Source organism: Canis lupus, chromosome 10 (genome assembly GCF_003254725.2).
Source record: "Canis lupus dingo isolate Sandy chromosome 10, ASM325472v2, whole genome shotgun sequence".
Taxonomy (NCBI): Eukaryota; Metazoa; Chordata; class Mammalia; order Carnivora; family Canidae; genus Canis; species Canis lupus.
The window spans coordinates 29049278-29070969 of record NC_064252.1 but is presented as its reverse complement, the minus strand read 5'-3'; the positions used below and the strand labels follow the sequence as shown (position 1 = coordinate 29070969).

At 37.5% G+C, this 21692-nt stretch overlaps 1 protein-coding gene across 1 annotated transcript in view; it reads right to left on the bottom strand.

Annotated features, from left to right (window-relative positions):
* RBFOX2 (RNA binding fox-1 homolog 2) overlaps nt 1–21692 on the bottom strand; it is a 273967-nt gene that overhangs the window by 184808 nt on the left and 67467 nt on the right. The window contains 1 exon segment of the mRNA XM_025461198.3: nt 1685–1735. Coding sequence (XP_025316983.1) covers nt 1685–1735 — 51 coding nt within the window.

Sequence of the window (21692 nt, the reverse complement as noted above, 5' to 3'; positions counted from 1 at the left end):
CAGTTCCTTTTAAACTCAGTACGTCTGTTCCCATACTTTAATTAGTTTTACCTTCCTATATCTAAAATAAGCCTATATCCCAAATAAGCAACATTTTATAAATAAGTAAACATATGCATTGGTATGCAAAACTAAATAGAGATGCCATGATCTTTTATGTTTTAAGGATCCTTTAGGTTTTATCTTTATGTTAAAGAACAGGATGAAACAGAAAATGTCACTCTTTTTAAAGTAGCCCATAAGACTGCAGTTCTCCACTCTGGCTATAAAACAGCATCACCTATAGAGATTTCTAAATATGTGAATGATTAAACCCAATCTTAGACTTATTCAATCAGAACCTCTAGAGGCTGAATCTCCAGAAAATAGTACTTTTCCTGATATATGGCCACGATATAGAATTAATATCAAAGGGCATAAATTTTACAGCTTCAAAAGCTCTAGAGCAGACCCAAACCAGAAAGAAAAAAAAAAAATATCCTCTATATTATTCTCTTTAGGTTTGAAGTAAATGACCATATCTTTTAACAAAAGTTTCCATAAGAACAAACTTCAATTCCGACAGTGATGATCCCCCTGGGAGATGAACACCAAGAACAACAACACTCTCCCTCGTCCTTTTTCTCCATACCCCACCTGGGGCCGATGTGATGCCAAACCAGCACCAAAAGTACAAGAACTGAGCATATATTCAAATAGATGACCACTAATTATGGGACTATCCTAGTTGTTAATAAGATCAGCTGCAGGGGTTCTGATGAGATTCAAGTAATTTCTGGAAAGAACTATGTCAACCCCTCTATTTAGCACTCCAATGATACATGTCCTTTGGACGAGCCTAATAATAGGGGCTTTTTTGGACAATTCTATGGGGAAGTTGGATAGGTATTCAAAGATATTGCTATGAGCTATCCTTTCAAATCTCCTGAAAAATATCAATACTCCCAAACAGCAAGGAGGCAAATTTCAGAGGGTAGGTATCTTAAGCCACATCATTCCTCTGAGGCAGCTTTACCTGTTCTTCTAACCTAACTCGGCTTCAGCCTCATCTGCTCAAGGTTTCTAATAGCAAAAGGAAAGGGAAGGCATTTTATACACTCACCTAAAGCATCCAGATGATGTCTCATAGGAAGCAGTACTGCTCTACCCACAGTAGGGCCTGGGCTTTTTTCCAATCATCCTCCCTATCTAACAAAGAAAGGCAACAGAAACTTCCCTCTCTCAACCAAGCCTTCACTGATTAAAACCATAAGGCTGAATTCCCCCAGGAAGGAGAATGGAATTTTCTTGTTGCAGATTATTGCAAGGACTCAAAAAAATCTGTGCAGGCAGGGGCTAAGTGGCAGAGAATTAAGAAACAAGCCCAGCACTTAGAATTATGAGACATCAAGAAAACCAGGTTAAAAAATTATTATACAGCCTGGAGAAGAAAAAACAAAAGCAATTATGGTTGTGCTTGAGTGATTTTTTCCCCCTGTAATATCCACAATTTCAATAATGTGATTACAATTCTTTTAGGATTAAAAAAATATTTTTATTTGTATCTCTAAATGTAAATTCATTGATGAAACTAATCATATCACTCTCCAAAATTATTTCAGGAAACACTCTCCACCACTGCATCCTTAGAATGAACACACACACATACACACACACCATCTGAGTTATAAACAGGAATACCAACCTGGCTGTCCCGTGCTGGGAATCCATGATAACCTGGGGTCAGAGGCTCGTTCTAGGAAAAAGAAAAGAAAATTAAACTATAAGACAAAAGAAAACATTAAGAATCACCAAAATCATCCAAACTGATCAAATACAAATTCCTACAACAGTTCCTAAGGTGTTCCATTGCTATCTTCCACTCTAACTACATACCTCTCCAAGTTCAGCCTCTACAATGGCAAAAACTAAACCAAACAGATAGTATTTGCTTCAAAACACAACTCATAAACACTATTTTCCTCCCAGTAGAGCTAAATTTGTTTCCTTCCCAATATATCTCAAACATGGAGCCACTGTGATTTGGGGCAAATCAACTCCTAACTTCACACTGTGGGATGTTAGCCTCTCTGGCCCTTAACCACTAAAAGGTAGTAGGAATCACGAACATTGGGACAACCAAAAACATTCACACGCTCCCAGAAGTCTCCTGGCTGAACGGTACTGAGAGCTGAACACGCTCCCCCTACTGAGAACCACCCCATGGCCTGGAAGTTTTAGGCACTCCCTATCATTATGTGTTCCTTCAGTTCTTTGAACCCTACATGAAATCCCGTCTCTGCAGAGGACTTCCTCTACCACCCTATATCACCCAATGGACCCAAGTGACTCCTAACATGTATATATTTATTTAAATGTATTTAAGCTACTTGTACAATGTCCTTTTCATATTATTTACAACTCAATAAATCTTATTTTTGTAAAAGTATATCATATTGAGTATCTCATCTTCACATTAACCACTAAATCAAGATCCTTGAGGACAAGAATGATAGTCCATACAAGCTGTGCAAACCCTAATTTAGTATAAGGTCATATGGCATGAGCATTGGGTCATTCATGGCTTGACCCATTCAATCATTCAGTCAACATATACTGAATATTTTTTTTAAAGGGGAGAAGGGAAGAAGGGCAGAGAAAGAGACAGCATCTTAAGCAGGCTCCACATTCAGCACAGAGCCCAACTCGGGGCTCAATTTTACGACCCTGAGATCACGATCTGAGCCAAAATCAAGAGTTGGATGCTTAACTGACTGACTCACTTAGGCTCCCTGGACACCTAATATTTTAAAAGTACTGTTAGATAACTAATAATTATGAGTAAGAAAGGTGAATAACACAAGGCCCTTGCCTTCAAGTGAACTTTTAAGTGGGAGGAGATACATGTGCACACACAAGTGCTTTTGTAATTTTTTCAATGTGCTCAACACAATTACTTGGAAAATACTCATCCTCTTCTTCCATCCATTTATGTTTTCATTCCCACTGGCAGAATAACAAGGTTAAGAATTTGCATTGATACGATTTTCATATATTGCAAGACAGCACTTTCCAACTAATGGTACATCTGCTTTGACAAGATATCCTTATCTTTGATAATCAAAAATCCACACTGCATTCAAAAACATGAAAACCAGGGACAACATAAGCTCAATTCAGAGACCCCATGTCTGTTCATCACAGTCACCCAGCAATCTAGCACAGTGTCTAACACACAGTGGGCACAAAACAATGGATAAATAAATAAATGGAGTTCAATAAGCTGAAGTTATTTTGGCATTCATCACTAATTCGATCACAGGCAATCCATGTTCTCTCTTTTTGATTCCTAAATCTCTATTTTGGATATTTATAAGTTAAGTCTCCTCAGAGAAAGCACACCAAAGATAATAGACTAAGAAAATTAGAGGAGCCAAACAATCCTGAGAAAGAAAAGCAAGGATTCATGTTTTCTGATTTCAAAGTTTCCTGCAAAGCTACAGTAATCAAGACAGTATGATACTAGCCTAAGGATAGACATATAGGCTAATGTGCTACAACTGAGAGTCCAAAAATAAACCCTTAAAATTATGATAAACTGATTTTGGAAAGGGGGCCAAGAAAAATCAATGGGGGAAAAAAACAGTCTTCTCAACAAATGGTGCTGGGACACCTGGATATCCAAATGTAAAAGTATGACGTTGGAATGCGGTCTTACACTGTATAGAAAATTAATTCAAAAGAGATCACAGACCTAAAACCATAAAACTCTTAGAAGAAAACACAGAAGCAAATCTTTATGACTTTTGGTTAAACAGTAGTCTCCTCAGTAGAAGACCAAAAAACAAGTGACAAAGGAAACAACAGTTAAATCAGGCTTCAACAAAATTAAAAACTTCTGGGACTCAAAAGGTGTCAACAGACACCATCAATTCTGGGAATCTAATGTCTTTCAAAGTGATTATAGTTAATAATACTATATTATATATTTGAAAGGTACAAAGAAAGCAGATCTTAAATGTTCTCACCATAAAAAATAAATGGTAATTATATGACACGTTAGCCAACACTGTGACTGTGTTGGTAATCACTTCCCAATATGTAAATGCACCAAATCAAAATCTTGTACATCTTGGGGCACCTCGGTGGCTCAGTGGTTGAGCATCTGCCTTTGGCTCAGGTGGTGATTCCGGGGTCCTGGGATCAAGTCCTGCATCGGGCTCCCCACAAGGAGCCTGCTTCTCCTCCTGCCTATGTCTCTGCCTCTCTGTGTATTACTGGTGAATAAAATAAAATCTTAAAAAAAAAATCTTGTACATCTTGAACTTACACAATGTAAGAGGTCAGTTATACCTCAATGAAGTGAGAGGGGACTCCCATCAGTAAATGAACAGACAACTCAGAAAATGGAAGAAAATACTGCAAGTCATCTGTCTGATAAAGGGCCTGTATTCAAAACATATATAAAGAACTCTTAAAAAGACCATCTGAATTTTAAAATGGGGAAAGGATCTGCACAAAAAGTTCTCCAGAGAAGACATACAAATGGCCAATAAATGAAATGCTACTCAACCTCATGAGTCATTAGGGACATGAAAATCAAAACTGCAGTGAGAAAATATTTCACACTCATTATGAAAAAAAGAAACTTCAGTGAAGATGTGGAGAAAGTGGAATCTCATACATACTGGTAGAAACATAAAGTGTTATGTAAAGGCACTTTTGGAATGTCTGGCAGTCCTTCAAAATGTTACAACAGAGTTACCATGTGATCCAGCAATTCCACACTAGGTGTAAGGAAGAAAACTGAAAACACAGATCCACACAAAACCTCGTACAGAAATGTGCATAACAGCTTTACTTCAGAATTTCCAAGAAGTAGAAACAATCCAAATGTTCACCAGTTGATGAGTGGATAAATAAAGTATGATATAACCATAATTGAATGTTATTGGGTAATAATACAAAGGAACAAAGTATTGATACAACCTAATACTGAAAACACCATACTAAGTGGAAAAAAAGCCCAGCAAATTGTATGACTCCATTTATATGAAATATCCAGAATGAACAAATGCACAGAGAAAGAATAGAGATTAGCAGCTCTAGGGGATAAAAGGGCGAAATGGGGAATGAGTGGTAACAGGTGCTGGGTTTGGTTTTGGTGATGACAACGTTCTGGAATTAGTGATGACAGATACACAGCTTTATAATTATACTAAAAACTACCAAAACACTAAAAAGTACTACTAACACTTTAAAAGGGTAAGATTTATAGCCGGTGAATTCTATGTCAATCAACCTGTTATTTAACAATAGTAAGGATAATAATGGGCCATACATACATAGTTAGCTACACTCATACTAATTTTTACAGGGGAGACATACAGCTTAGACTGTAACAAAAAGAACAGGGCTCCTTCTGAAATCCACAAGTAAGTGTCCTGTTTGTTCTACATTCTGTAATTTACTTCAACATCAGATTTTAACAATGATTATAATAAAGATGGTGATAACTACTAGACACTGAGCAATTAAATCAGGTATAATTTTAGGATGGAGGGGAGGAGGAATAGAAAGCAGCAAAAAAAAAAAAAAAAGGAGGTAACAAAACATAGGTACTAGGTGGGGGAAAAAAACCTTTCAATCCAGGTCTGTTTGACTCCAAATCCCTATTCTTTCCATTTTATCAAGTTCTCTTCCACAATAACCATTCCACATTATTTTTTTTAAAGTAACTATTCCTAGATTGTCTGATAAAGAAATTATATGATTAAGAAAGTAATGGAAAACACCCAAAAACAAATTAACATTCATCACTCCCAGAGAATATCCCACATAGAAACTATATTCTTGAGTTCGACAACGCTGAGAACTTCTTATAAGGAAAAAAATCAAACCTACAAGGTGGTATTGTCAGAAGTTAACACTTCTGTTAACAGGTTGCACAGATAGATGTCAGAGCAAATGGCCTCACTCCTTCACCGGCCTTAGCAAAGTCAAGTTCCTACTCACCAGCCCTCAGAGACTCTCTGCCTATGAAAGTGGCCAACCCTTAACGACAAAGGCTTATTTTATTTTTTAATTTTATCATGTAAAAATCTGTCTCTTCATAATGCATTAACTTTGCACTTTTTTAATTTATAGAAATGGATTTTATCACATGTACTCTTTAGCAATTTCCTCTTTTCTTTGCTCAAAACTATGAAATTTGCTCATCTCCCCTTATGCATCTTACTCTATCTCACTGTGACCCCTATTTTGAATTCTATCTTATGACTATGTCACAATTTATTCATCTGTCTTATTCTCCTGTTAATAGATTTTTAAATTGTTTCCAGGTATGCTTTTTCTTTGCACTCACAAAACCATGATGTCTATGAACATTCTTTTGGATTTGAGACATTATTTTTCACTCATGAAACTGGCAAAAATGAAAACAAAAATATCATGAGTTAGCAAGAAGAATAAATAGGCACCTTCACATCTAATAGTAGGAATATAATAAGTATATTGAGATCGCTGCTTTGGAAAGCAATTTGACAATAATCATTAAAATGCTAAGTACACATACCGTCTTGTAATTTCCCATCTCTGCCCTCTGTAGCCACTCCTGCGTGTGTGCTCAAAGAAGCATGTGCGAAGACCTTCAATGCACTGCTGTTTGTAATAGTGAAAACTTGGTAAGAACCTTGGTCTCACTAAACAATGAGAAATAGTGCTAATTATTATATTTCAACACCCTGTGTACAAGTTTTTAAAAAGGTAAAATCTCTACAAACTACCTAGTGACATATTAAATAATAGCAGTGTATTTTTTCTCAATTATAATACAAAAAGAGGGATTTCTACATGCATATAAAAAGTAAATAAATGTAGAGTAATAAATGAATAAGGGAGAAGATTTGTGGAAGGCCAAGAGAACATGCTTTATCTGAACTGTTTCAATTTTACAAAATGTAAAATTCACGTATTACTTGGAATATTATAAAGAACCCAAAAAGTCACTATTACCAGTGTTCCATAAGATTTTATAACTTACAAACACATTCATATAATCTTATTTAGTCCTCACAATGCAGAAAATAGGTTTTATAACCCTCATTTTACAGATAACAAAACTGAATCTCAGGAAAATTAAGTGATTTGCTCAAAGCCAAATAGCTAATGATAATGACTGAGCTGTCCTCACACTTAGCTCTTAACTCTGTACCCAGGGCTTCTGCTGCTTCATGACAACCAGTAAAGAACACTCCTCTGGCCCTGGGATGGTGCTGACCATCTAAGACGTGCAGATCTGAGTTTTTAATCAGTGTAAAAATAATAACTGGTATTTAAAGCAGAGATGGAATTACAAGGCTAGCTAATGGAACAGATGGGATAGAAATCAGACGTGTTAAGCTCCAAGAGAAAAGGCTTTAGCAGCTATGCATGTGCCTCTGTAAGCAAAAGTTCTGGCCTAGCAAGACTGAAAGAGTTCAAAACGGACTCTGCCGAGGCAGAGAAGCTGCTTGAAAATAAAAACATATAAGAAATAAAATACCGGGGCAGCCTGGCTGGCTCAGTGGTTTAGGACCACCTTCAGCCCAGGGCCCATCCAGTTCCACATCAGGCTCCCTGCATGGAGCCTGCTTCCTCCCTCTACCTGTGTCTGCCTCTCTCTCTGTGTCTCTCTCAAAAAATTAATAGAACCTTAAAAAAAAAAAAAAATACCAACCATAAGAATCCTTAGTGACTATAGAGGTCAGCAATTAACCCTGTTTAGAAGCTTCTGGTTTAGTGGCCTTGTGAAAGAATAATAGAAGGCTCCTTGAGTAATGGGCAAATAGAATTGTGGTGGGCCATGGATATAGAGTGGACACTGAGAGAAGAAAATTAGCACCTTTCTATTCCTTCACAGGCACCTTAGAGGCTCCCACATGCACCTATGTTTGAAAAATTCATTTGGGCAAAATAATCTTTCCCTTATTCAGTAAGAATAATTGAACAATTGCCTATGACCAGTGCAATGTTAGTGTCCTTGCCCTTGAAGAGTTCAAACTTACAATAATTACAAGATAACGTGACTGATAACTAACATCTACTAAAACAAACAACTCAACAACAAACCAACCTCAAGTCTCCAGAAGATCTTCCGGAACAATGTGTGTGGGAAGGAGGGTGAGTGCTCACTGAAGGACCACACCTCAGCACGGTGACTGATGGCATGCTTACAAGTCAGCATGTTTTCTAAAGCCACTTTCCTAAATGATTCTGAAAATCAATACCATTTCTGAATGATTAGCCAAATATCTGGCGATTGCAAAAGTACCCAAAATACTACACCTGAGAGGAAAAGCAAAAGGTACGGCTTCCTTAAGCATTTTTAAAATACAGTTAAAAGAGAAGTATTAGGAGAAATTAACAACACTGAAGATCGAAAACTCCCTGCATTCATACAGAAATATAGCAGTGACAGAATACTCTAGCCATAACTTCTGAACAATGGAATGATCCATAGAACATTAACCAGAGCCTAAGGAAGACACCCTCTGCCAATCTCTCCTGGTTTCACCTGCTTAACAGATTGCATGTTCCATGTCCAGAAATTTATTACAAGGGTATTTCTCACTGGCTTCTATCACTGATGAGGGCTGGCTAGGAGCAGGATAGAAAAAACCAGAAATGCACAATGCAGTGACAACCAAGCAATTTTTTAAAAAGACAAATAAAAATCCACCCATTGTCTTTCTTTTGTGTCTAACAAAATCCAACCCATTTCACAAAATGGAAGAAAAGAAAAATACTGAGAATGGAACAAAGTAAATTCTTGACACCAGGCAATTTGGGGAGAGGGGAGTAAAAAAAAAGCAGCAAAGGAAAGAAATGAAGCTGTCCTCCACAAACAAAACTTGGGCAACGGTAACAAACCCAGATTTTTCACTGACTTATTCGCGGTTGAAAATGAACTTCAAGTTACCCTACGCACATTTAACAATGGAAGGACAGATTGATTTAAACCACACTGGCTGGAAAAAGAAGCAAATCAAGTTTCCCAAGATACTTCACTACCTTGTTTTGCAGCCAAAGTCACTGTTTGTCAAGTATGGACATGGAAGGGAACACCACAGGAACGGAAGGTGAACCTAACTTCCATGTGCTACTGCATGCAAAAACCAATCCTAGCAACAGCAACCTTTGGCTCTGGAAGAGAGACTGCTAAATAACCAGAGGGCATCTTTCTGTTTCCAAGCAATACAGGGTTCAAGGTACTCAGAGATAAGATGAAGACTTACAGGGATATGAATCTGGTAGTATCTAACAACACAGTCCCAACCTAAGTCCTACTATTAACTGGTAAACTAAGTTTTCATTCTCCAATAAAATAAAACATAATTTATTCTACATCCCGATGAAGACAACTGATGAAAGGTACTTTGTCACACTCACCACCTTCAACCCCAAGTTGAAGTTTTTAAGTTTAAAAAAATGCCTTGTATCAGTAAAATGTTTCATGTTAAAATCTGACATAGGGATTTATTTGGAACACACTAAAATTCCCTCTTTTCAGTAACAGTGTCAGATTTTGAAGAGATAACTAATCAAACCCCTTTTCTTTATAGGTGAGGAGACTGATGCTCAAAGAGAAGTGCTCTGGCCTAAGTTCTTCGACTAAGCAGATAGAAGAGAACCCAGAGCTAAGAACTCTTGCCTCTCAAGTCAGAGAAGTGGTCGTACCTCAGACTCTGCTAATTGCAGATATGAGTAGCTCCTTCCATGATACAACCCAGAAAGCAGGAGCTTTGGGGGTGAAAGAGACGTAGACTCCAATACTGGTTGTATCACTTTCTAACTCTGTGACTCTGGGCAAATTACTTAAACTCTCTGAGCCTCAATTTTCTCAAATGTGTAATAAATAAACTTTACCTCATAAAGTTGTGATGATTAACTGAAATAATTGTGGTCAGCTTATCCGGCACAGTATTTAACATGCAGTGAAAGAGTTCCACAGAATTCTTTCTCCACCCCCGTGTCTATCAGTTGCAAATGACTCGAGAGAAAAATTCAAATTCATTCCTACAAAGTCACAAATTTCCAAATAACTAACCTTCAATTTTTCTTAGCTTACTCTAAAGTCAGTTCTTTAGAAATATGTGCAAATGGCCATCCAGCACACTGAAGGTGTTCAAAAACTAGATGTAAAAATTAGTCATGTTGTGAATCCATTCCAGCGTTCAATAGAAACCAGTGAGATTAGCTCTACGGAGACCAAAGCAACTTGGCCTTTTAGGTGATATATATGTGCTTCATACAGCTAAGCAGTCCACTCTGCTGGGATCAATTCCTGATTGGCTAACACTCCCAGGTCTTAAATTTCCTTTACAAATCCATTTTGTTATTATTTTTTAAAATTAAAATACAATCATAACCAAGTTATATTTTGAAGTACATTAATAATAAAATCTACCCCTTCTGGTACTAAAGTTTGAGATTGTTCTATAAATATTCTTCAGCAGTTTCTATTTTTCTTTTTTTTAAATTTTTTTTATTTATTTATGATAGGCACACAGTGAGAGAGAGAGAGAGAGAGAGAGAGAGAGAGGCAGAGACACAGGCAGAGGGAGAAGCAGGCTCCATGCACCGGGAGCCCGACATGGGACTTGACCCCGGGTCCCCAGGATTGCGCCCTGGGCCAAAGGCAGGCGCCAAACCGCTGCGCCACCCAGGAATCCCCCTATTTTTCTTTTAAAAAATTGTGGTGACATATAAAATTTACCATTTCAGCCATTTTTAAGTGTATGGTTATGTGGCATTATGTACTTTCGCAATATTGCGTCGCCAACACTAGTGTCTCCAGAACTCTCCAACTGAAACTCTGTAGTCATTAAACTCCCCATTCTCCACCTCCCACCCTCTGGCAACCACCATTATACTCTGTCTCTATAAATCTGACTATTCTAGGAACCTTATGTAAGTGGAATCATATCCTTTTGTCACTGACTTGTTTTTACTTACCATGTCTTCAAGGTTCATTCACACTATGTCGCAAGTCAGGATTTCCTTCTAAGGCTGAATAATATTCCATCGTATGGATAGACCCCATTCAGTTTAACCATTCATCTGTTCATGTATATTGGGCTGCTTCCACTTCTTGGCTACTGTGAATAATGCGACTAAGAACATGGGTGCATAAATATCTATTGGACTCCCTGCTTTCAGGTCTGTGTGTATACCTCCAGAAGTAGAAGTAGGCTGCATTATGGGTATTTTTGTTTAACATTTTGAGGAATCGTATACCCCTTTCCTCGACAGCTGTACCAGTTTACATCCCCTCTAGCAATACACAAGGATTCCAATTTCTCCACATCCTCACCAACACTTATTTTCGGGTTTTCAATTTTTTTCAGTAGCCATTCTATTGCCATCCTGATTTGCACTGCCCCTTTGATTAGAGATGTTGAGAATCATTCTAACTGCTTACTGGCCATTTGTAATTTCTTATTTGGAGAAATCTCTATTCAAGTCCTTTGCCAATTTTTTAATCAGGCTGTTTCTTTCATGTCTGGTATTTTCGCCATAAGCGATTTTGCCACAAGCATTTTTTTTTCTGCAAACATGTTCACTACATAACTAAGTGGCCATAAAGATAAATTCCCATAAAAGATAAATTCTGGCCATAAAAGATAAATTCACAAATGATAAGAGGGACATAATGAAACATGAAAATGAATAATAAAAGACTACTGAGAAATACAAAATACTTGAATACATTTGAAATGTATCGTGTAGACTCATAGCAATAGTGTTGTGGATTATACCTATCGCTTGTCTTTAAAGTCTTTCATTCACAGTATTATACTCTTTCTTTTTCTTTTCTTTTTTTTTTTTTTGGCCTCTTGATTGGTCTTGTCCAGCATCTCACTTCTCCTTTTTTCATTAAAATTTCTTCCTTCAATAGAAGAGTTTCCAAATACTAGGATGTCTATTTACAACTAGGCTTTATATTGCATTGTGAAAGCCTTCTACACTGCTGTTCTTAGCATCCTGTCACATTTGCCAACAGATATTACAAAGTTCTACGGGAAGTACAGGTTCAAAACTCTGCACCACTATATGGACCACAGGGAGGCTAAGACTTATATAATATAAAAATGGGAGTACTATGTCAAGAGAAATAAAACCAAACTGTCAACCACTTGACAAAACCAACAACTGTCAAACTGTCAACCAGTTATTTTTTTTATCTTTTACCATAAAATTGCCTTACAGCCAATTGGTTATGCATAAAAAAATGCTTGTGGCAAAGATACCTTCCATGAAACAACATAGAACTTGCTTTTTTGTTGTTGAGTTGTAGGAGTTCTTTAAATATTTTGGATATTAATCCCATGCTAGATATAGGATTTATAAATATTTTCTCCCATCTGGGGCTACTTTTCCCTTGAGTTGATGGTATGTATGCATCCTTTGATGTACAAAAGTTTTTCATTTTCATGAAGTTCAATTTATCTTTTTAAAATCTATGCTTTTAAGTGTCATATAAGTTAAGTGTCCATTCTTGGACATTAAGTGTCCAAGAATCTATTGCTAAATCCAAGGTCATGAAGATTTAGCCCTGTTTTCTTCTTAGAGTTTTATAGTTTCAGATCTTGTGTTTAGGTCTTAGATCCATTCAAAGTTAATTTTTATATATGGTGTAAGGCAGGTCCAAATTCAGGGGGTTCTGCATGTGGCTTACTTATATTTGAAGTTCCTTAAATCTCTATTTGCCATATTCTTCCTGGTTTCTGAGCATCTGGAATTAAATATGTATCCTACCCATATGCTGGTTATCCATTAGCTGACTCTCAGCTTCAAATACATCCTTTTTGCCTGCTCTGTGAAAATGGATCTGGGCCTTTTAAGAAATCTTTCCTTTGTCGACACGCGTGTAGTCAAGCTGCGTCAGTAGAGGGCCCAGGAGACACACTCTAGGGGAAAAGGGTTTTGTTTCCAGGTCCCAATGTGCCTTCTCAGCAGTTTCCTACAAGACAAGGGGTCTTCCTCCTTCCTGGCTCCTGAAGCACCTAACAGTAGGTAGCAGCACCCAGCTGCCAGTACCTTTCCCTCAGGAACTCCCTTTGGGCTGGTATAGATCTGGTAAGACAACTCCCTGTAAATAGCTTTCCTCAAGACAGGTGTCCTCCTCTTTTTGAAAGCCTTACAGCACTCAGCTTTAAAGAAAACCTACATTAGTATCTGGTTTTGCTAACTGAAAGAAATCCAAAGAGGATTTTTGCTTTCACAAAGAAAGGTAGAAAGTGAAAAGTGTTCAGTGTCTGTCTTGCAGCAAGCCATGACAGAGACAGTGCCCACCTCCAGCAGCTACAGTGGTACCACCAAGCTCCTTCCCGGGAAACCACACTCAGCCTCACAGCACCAAGCCACCTATCTCTGAACTGTATCTGTAAGCAACAGTGCTTTAGCTCTATTTTGTGTATGAGTTAGCATGATGTGTCCGAAGATATCAAAAACACCTAAGAGAAGTTATTTTTAGGGTCTATAAATGCTCAAATTTTTTCCATATATATATTTTTAAATATTTTATTTATTTATTCATGATAGAGAGAGAAAGAGAGAGAGAGAGAGGCAAAGACATAGGCAGAGGGAGAAGCAGGCTCCATGTCGGGAGCCTGACATGGGACTCGATCCCGGGTCTCCAGGATCACGCCCTGGGCCAAAGGCAGGCGCTGAACCACTGAGCCACCCAGGGATCCCCTTTTTCCATATATATTAATGGTAATCATTTCTTTACTCCATGTAGGCTTACAAAGAGTTTCATAGGAATGCTCTACTTTTGGATGGCAGAGAAAAGTAGAGCACCCTCAAAAGTAGATTTCTGGCAACTTTTAAAAAAGCAGATTCCCAACAAGTTCTGCAGGTCTGGCATCACAGGGACTCAGACAGCTAGCTCTCTGCCACTCAAGAGAGCCATAGCCATGTCCTCTCCAACAAAATCTAGATCTCAGCCCCTGATGCAGGGGATGGGGAAGGGGGTGGGGGGACAGTTCTGTCTGGGTGCTTTATCCCAACCCTAGGGGTACCTGCTATTATATATTAATTATATCAATGATATTTTATCATATATCATATTATTACATTATATTATACCTACTACTATATTGAGGTCTCTTTATTTCTTAATACAGGCAAGCTGAAACACAATGTTAACAGCCACTTACTATACACAGGACAGACATTATGTTTACTGTTTTCTATACATTATTATTTGGTGTTCTCATTAAACTCTGTGATATACCTTTCTATAGTAAGAAAATAAGGCTCAGAAAACTGCAATTTGCCTACAGTAATATAACCAGGTCTGTCTGACACTAAAGTCCCTGCTAATTCTCTATGATAGCATCTAGTTTTCTTCACAGAACTTGAACCTAGGAACACCTTTTAAGGAACTAAAATACCTATGGAAAGGAAAAGAATGTAGAAGTCTTGACTGCCATCTTTAGAAAGGACAGCTTGACTGCTGGGGATTTAACCCAAAGATACAAATGCAATGAAACGCCGGGACACCTGCACCCCGATGTTTATAGCAGCAATGGCCACAATAGCTAAACTGTGGAAGGAGCCTCAGTGTCCATCGAAAGATGAATGGATAAAGAAGATGTGGTTTATGTATACAATGGAATATTACTCAGCCATTAGAAACAACAAATACCCACCATTTGCTTTGACGTGGATGGAACTGGAGGTTATTATGCTGAGTGAAATAAGTCAATCAGAGAAGGACAAACATTATATGGTCTCATTCATTTGGGGAATATAAAAAACAGTGAAAGGGAATAAAGGGGAAAGGAGAAAAAATGAGTGGGAAATATCAGAAAGGGAGACAGAACATGAAAGACTCCTAACTATGGGAAACGAACTGGGGGGTGGTGGTGGAAGGGGAGGTGGGCGGGGGGGGGGGGTGACTGGGTGACGGGCACTGAGGGGGGCACTTCATGGGATGAGCACTGGGTGTTATTCTATATGTTGGCAAATTGAACACCAATAAAAAATAAATTTATATTAAAGAAAAAAAAAAAGAAAGGACAGCTTGAAAGGCTGGGCTTGGTTGGTGTCTGAGAACTCAGATTTCATTTCAGGAGGGTCCTATCCCCAGAACTGATAAAAGACTGGCCCACCATGCCTAAATTGTGCAAATAATACAGATTATATGGAATACTTCCTTCTGAGAGTCTGGATTTGGGGTGTAGAGTAGGTAGAGTTCCCTCTGTGAACTACCCTTCCCACCTATACCCTCCCACCACCACCACCCCCAAAAGAAAAATCTCAGCACTGCTTCTCTAACTCACTTCCTTGGCAGACAACATTGTCACAACTTACTGCTGAAGGAAGTAAGCAAATCCTGTGTGACTCCACTGAGAGAGACCTCTTGGGAGCTTGAGCCTAATTTCTTCTGGACTTCACCTCTACGCACTCTTTCCCATTGCTGATTCAGCTTTATAACCTTTCACTGTTATAAATTCACAGTCATGACAATGACTGCAAGCCATGTGTATTAACTATATGTTGAGTTCTGTACATCCTAATGAATCACTGGACCCAGGACAGTCTTGGGGACCCCCAACACAACCTATGACATGCTAAGCATTTTATTAAATGCAGGGGACACAAAGATGAATAGGTTCTCTGCCTTGAAGGAATTTTAAGTCTATTTAAATTTCCCTTCTCTCACTTCTCTGATCTTCACTTCTTAGTCTATTACCACTTAAAATAGATTAGATACATTTCCCTAAGCTAAATTTCATTCTTAGTGCTGAAGTGATGCTAAATATTTAATAAGCCCATCAGGCAAAATCTGAGATACAAAGCTCTAATAAACTCAAAGGCCATACATATTTTCTCTTTACTTTCCCCATCTTATTGTGTTCCTCATTAAAAATAAATTGGCAAACCCTTGTACATTGCTGGTAGGAATATAAAATGTTACAGCTGCTACAGAAAGAAACCAGGTGGGTGGTTCCTCCAAAAGTTAAATATAGAGCTACCATATGGCCTAGCAATTCCACTCCTAGGTATATTCCCAAAAGTAGCAAAAATGGATACTCCAACAAATACTTGTACACACAGGATCATCACAGCACTATGCACAACAGCAAAGAGGTGAAAAGAACACAAATGTTCATCAACTAATGAGAAGATAAATTGTGTATTATACATACAAAGAAATAGGATTTGGCTATAAAAAGAAACAAAGTACTAATATACGCTACAATATGGATGAACCTTGAAAACATGGTGCTAAGTGAAAAGAGCCAGACACAAAATGTCACAGACACAAAATGTCACATTTATATGAAATGTGCAGAATAGGTAAATTCATAGAGGCAGAAGGCAGACTGGTGGTTGTCAGGAGCTGAGGAGAAGGGGAAAAGGAGGGTCACTACTTACTGGGTATGGGGCTCTTCTTAGGGTGATGAAAATGTTTGGAAATAGACAGGGGTGATTGTTGCATAACACTGCGAATATAATAGATACCAACAAACTGTTCACTTTAAAAAAGGTTAATTTTTGGTGAATTTCATCTCAATATGGGCATCCCTGGGTGGCTCAGTGGTTTAGCACCTGCCTTCGGCCTGGGTTGTGATCCTAGAGTCCCGGGATCAAGTACAACATCGGGCTCCCTGCATGGAGCCTGCTTCTCCCTCTGCCTGTGTCTCCGCCTCTCTCTCGGTGTATCTCTCATGAATAAATTAATAAAATATTTTTAAAATTTTTTTCATCTCAATAAAAACAATGTTTTTAAGCAATGCAGTATACTGTATGGTGTAAATAAAGAAAACCCATCTTCCTGAAGTCATCTGAATGGATATATACAGCTTGAAATAAAATCATCTGCAGCTATAATAGATATGAGAGTGCTGTATGTCAACATATGTCCTAAAAAACTATCTGAGACTTCAAATGGTTCTAAGCAATGATACAGATACTGATACAGGAGAGTATGTATTTTCTTCAAAACATGTTTCTACTTATATAATTTTGTATATTATTTTGGATATGGATGAATAAACAAAATTAACATTTTAGAGACATCTGCCTATTTTAGAGACATATCCCTGAAAGCTTATATATTTAGGTCAGCCAATCCTTTCAATGGGGAAACAGCACTAAGTCTCATATTCAGGGTTTCCTTATGTGCAACCATATATTCAGCACATAGACATATCTTTTTTTTTTTTTTTTAAGTCTAAAAGGGTATACCCCAAAATGTTTAGTGATTACGTTTTGGTATTGACTTTGGATTTACAAGTGATACACATTATTTTTCTTCTACCTATCTGTATTTTCCAATTTTTCAACAATGAACATGTATTATTTTTACTTAACCATCAAAAAATGGAAACAAAGTACTTCTCAAGGATGCTGTGAAGATTAAATGAGATAATACACCTTGAGCCCTCAGCACAGTATTCAGGATATTATAAGTATGCAATGTTAGGTAGCATGGGTATTATTATGTGTAGGATTTTGTAAATATTCTTCCGGATACGCATCTTTCATTAGCTATAAGAAAAGCATTCAACTTAATCTAGGCCAGGGTCACCTGACTTAAGGCTAAATTACTATAATAGTAGTTTTTTGCTGATTCAACAACCTCCATTCACCACTTCCCAATTTTCTTAGCCAGAGCCAGGTTTAATTTCAAGAAAACGCCATCCATATCACTCCCATGCTAATGGCCCTCCACTGCTTACATGATTAGGCTCCAAACATCCTAAATCTGACCTCACCTGATCACTCCTTTTTCCTCTGCATTTCTGTATTCTTTCAACAAACATTTACTAAGCAATCTTCACGGGTCTAGTACCATGGTAGAAATAGAGAGACAAATAGGTTACTAATTCTTCTCTTAAGGAGCTCATAGTCTGGTAAGAGAGGCATGAAAATAAATACAACATGAATCATGCAATAAAACATCAATATGAGGCCCAGAGGGAACACGTGTACATGCTTGACAATGGAGTGAGAAAGGCATGAAGAAACCACAAGGGAAACTCACAGAAGATCTGAATGGGGTTTGCATGATGATGGCAAATAGCTATTTCCAGATAAAAACTACTCAACTTACTTCAAATCTTAGGGTGCTCTTCCACAGCAGTTAAACTTAGGTAAAATCTAGCGAAGTCCTACTTCTCTTCACAAGGTAATTCCTGTAACTCCAGCTCAGTACTTTTTCAAGCTGTGGGTTAAGACCCATTCATGACATACCAAAGATGTCTCAATTACTATGATTATTATTATTTTTTTTTTATGATAGTCACACAGAGAGAGAGAGAGAGGCAGAGACACAGGCAGAGGGAGAAGCAGGCTCCATGCACCGGGAGCCCGATGTGGGATTCGATCCCGGGTCTTCAGGATCGCGCCCTGGGTCAAAGGCAGGCGCTAAACCGCTGCACCACCCAGGGATCCCTGTCTCAATTATTATTAAAAAAAAAAAAAAAAAAAAAAAAGGATGGCAATTCTCAAACTTCTTTTAGGATCTCTTTAGTTTCTTAAAAATTATGAAAGCTTCCAAAGAAGTTTTGCTTATGTGGGTTGTAAGTATTGGTATTTGCCTATTAAAAACTAAAACTGAAACTGAGTAATTTTTAAAGTATTTGCCAATTAAAATACCAAAAATAAACCATTATGCTAACATAAAAATATTTTATGAAAATTAACTATATTTTATAAAAACAAAAACAAAATGTAGTGAGAACAGTTTCGTTGTTTTACATTTTACATTATATTTACATCCAACTTAAGATGGCCAGAATTTCCTGTTTCTGCAATTTGTGCTAATATGTTATTTTGGCTGAAACAGTAGAAAATCTGGCCTTCCACAGATATGTATTTGAAAAAGATAGGAGTATTCGGGTGCCTTGGTGGCTCAGTTAGGCTTCTCACTCTTGATCTCAATTCATATCTCAATCTCAGGGTTGTGAGTTCAAGTCCTCTGTTGGGCTCAATGCTGGGCATGGAGCCTACTTTTTTAAAAAATGGTAGGAGTATTATAATAGTCTTCTTCATACTCTGTTATATCAAAATCCATTGATCTGTCTTGCTTTTTTTTTTTTAAGATTTTATTTATTTCATGAGACACACAGAGAGAAAACAGGCAGAGACATAGGCAGAGGGAGAAGCAGGCTCCATGCAGAGGGAGCCTGACGTGGGACTGAATCCCAGGTCTCCAGGATCTGGCCCTGGGCTGAAGGCGGTGCTAAACTGCTGAGCCACCCGGGCTGCCCCGTCTTGCATTTTGAATAGATTTTTACCTATTACGATTATTGAACATTATGTTCATTTATAAAATACTGGTTCACTACGTTAAAAGATCTTCTAGGGCAGCCCCGGTGGCACAGCAGTTTAGTGCCACCTGTAGCCCAGGGCGTGATCCTGGAGACCCTGGATCGAGTCCCACATCAGGCTCTCTGTATGGTGCCTGCTCCTCCCTCTGCCTGTGTCTCTGCCTCTCTCTCTCTCTGTCTCTCTGAATAAATAAATAAAATCTTTTAAAAAAATAAAAATAAAAAATAAAAGATCTTCTAAATGTTGACATATTCCATTACATAATACCAAAAATATTCACATTCACTAATATCACCATCACTATCATCAAAAAAGTCTAAGTACTAGAGGTGCCAAGCCCACTGTACAGGACACAGTTTTCTGAAATTCTAATTTCAATCAGAATTTTCCATGAAAGCTCAAATTTTATCATTGATAACAAATATTGTCATTGTTTTCCTTGAAAACAGGCTCGCTTCATTTTTAATAAGATGTCTGCCAAATAACCAAGTCTATAAAACAATATTCTGTCAATTTGATTTTTAGGCAAAAATGGTGTTCCATGAAAAAGTGGCTAGCTCAGCTGGCAGCTCAAACAATCACACAAGTGTTTCTCCTTGAGATAACCCTCAATATGCAAAAATGTCTTACATGTATTACCCAGTTTGCTACATAGAATATTAAAAAGATGCACAATTAAGGTTTAAATTTAATAGTAGTAATAATTGTAACTGCTTTATCAAGGTCATTCATAAGTCAAACTGGGTTTGTTTGTTTGTTTTTTTTTCTTTTAACTGCAAGTGTGTGGTGGTGAAGAATATGACTACAAGTACAATCTGTCCCACTGCCTTGATTCTTGCTAGGGTGTCAGCAGTTCTACCTATCATTGCTTATGCAACATCAGTGTGAGTATCACCACAGTGGAAAAGGAAAATAATATCTCAGTGCTATTATAAAAATAGCTCTGACCTTAAGATTCCCCTTTACAAAGTGCCTTGAGGGCTCCATCAGCCACACTTCCAAGAATCATTAGACTAGACTACAATAAAATTTTTAATAAGAAAATCAAGTACACTTAGTAAGGGTAAGAATTATTCCATGAAACTTGCTTTAGTCACATATATATCTAAATAAATATTTATATAATACTAGTTTATCACATAAAATAGGTATCATGGGTCATGGTCAAAATAAAAGCTTGCAAAACAACCTCTAGCCCATACTAACTACTCCCTTCTTAAAACAACTACAGCATTTACTGAGCATTAGTTGACTTTATTCTGCCACAGACTGATTTCTCAATGAATTATGTATGTGCCTATGCCTTCTATTTCCAAATAGAACATAAGCTCTCAAACTACATCATATATATCTTTGTATATTCTCCCAATGATTCTAGATACATTGCAGGTTAGCAAAATAAAAGAATTTTTAATGAATTTCCTCATTACTTCATAATAGGCCTAAGAAGCAATTTGCCTACAGCATAATAAGCCCACAAATAGTCCTAGCTTTGACGTGTCACAAATAATTCCATGCATAGTAGAGAAAAGGAAGTACAGTTGTTTGTATCACACTGACTTATGTCCGTGATACTCAAACATCCATGATCATGAAATGTTAGTTCATCTCTGAGCTTCAAATTCTTCCCCTTCTAAATAACACCACCTATCTCACAGAGTTGTTACAAAGATTAACTGAGAAAATACATGCAAAGTGACGTGTATAGTACCTGTTCCTTAGCAGGATACCACAGCTAAAGAACAATAATGAGAAACAACGCCTTATTTGTACATAACACTTCACCACCTACAAAACATTGGCAGGTCTGACAATTATAGGAACACAGGTCTCAGGGGGGATCACAGAGACCATCTAATTCTAACCCAGCTCCCTTATCTGCACTCTTCTCACCTCATCCCACACTCAACACACAGACCTTACAGATAAGAAAAGCAAAGTAAAAGAAGGTTTTAAATGGCTTTCTCATAGTTATAGTCTGTGAGGGGCAGAACTTTTAACAAACACATCCTCTTATTCATAACAATGCTGCTAAATAGAGAACATTATTCTCATTTGATTAAAAAGAGAAACTCAAGTTCCAACCTCTTTAGGTAAAGTGACATGTACAAGGTCTCACAGGCAGTAAACAACAAAAAGGAGCATGGAACCTGAGTCTTCCAATTCCAAGTTTGGGGTTCTTTCAACTAATTAGAAAGCTACCTAAGAATATGAAATTCACTTTGTGCAATCATTGATAATTATCTTCATTTGGATCAGAATGAAATAATAGACACAATTATCCAAATATTTATTATGGTTAAATATGCCAATTGATAACCACTAACAAATTTGTTTGTGTTGCGATATTTATTTCTAACTGGTGTTTCCATGAACTGAAGACT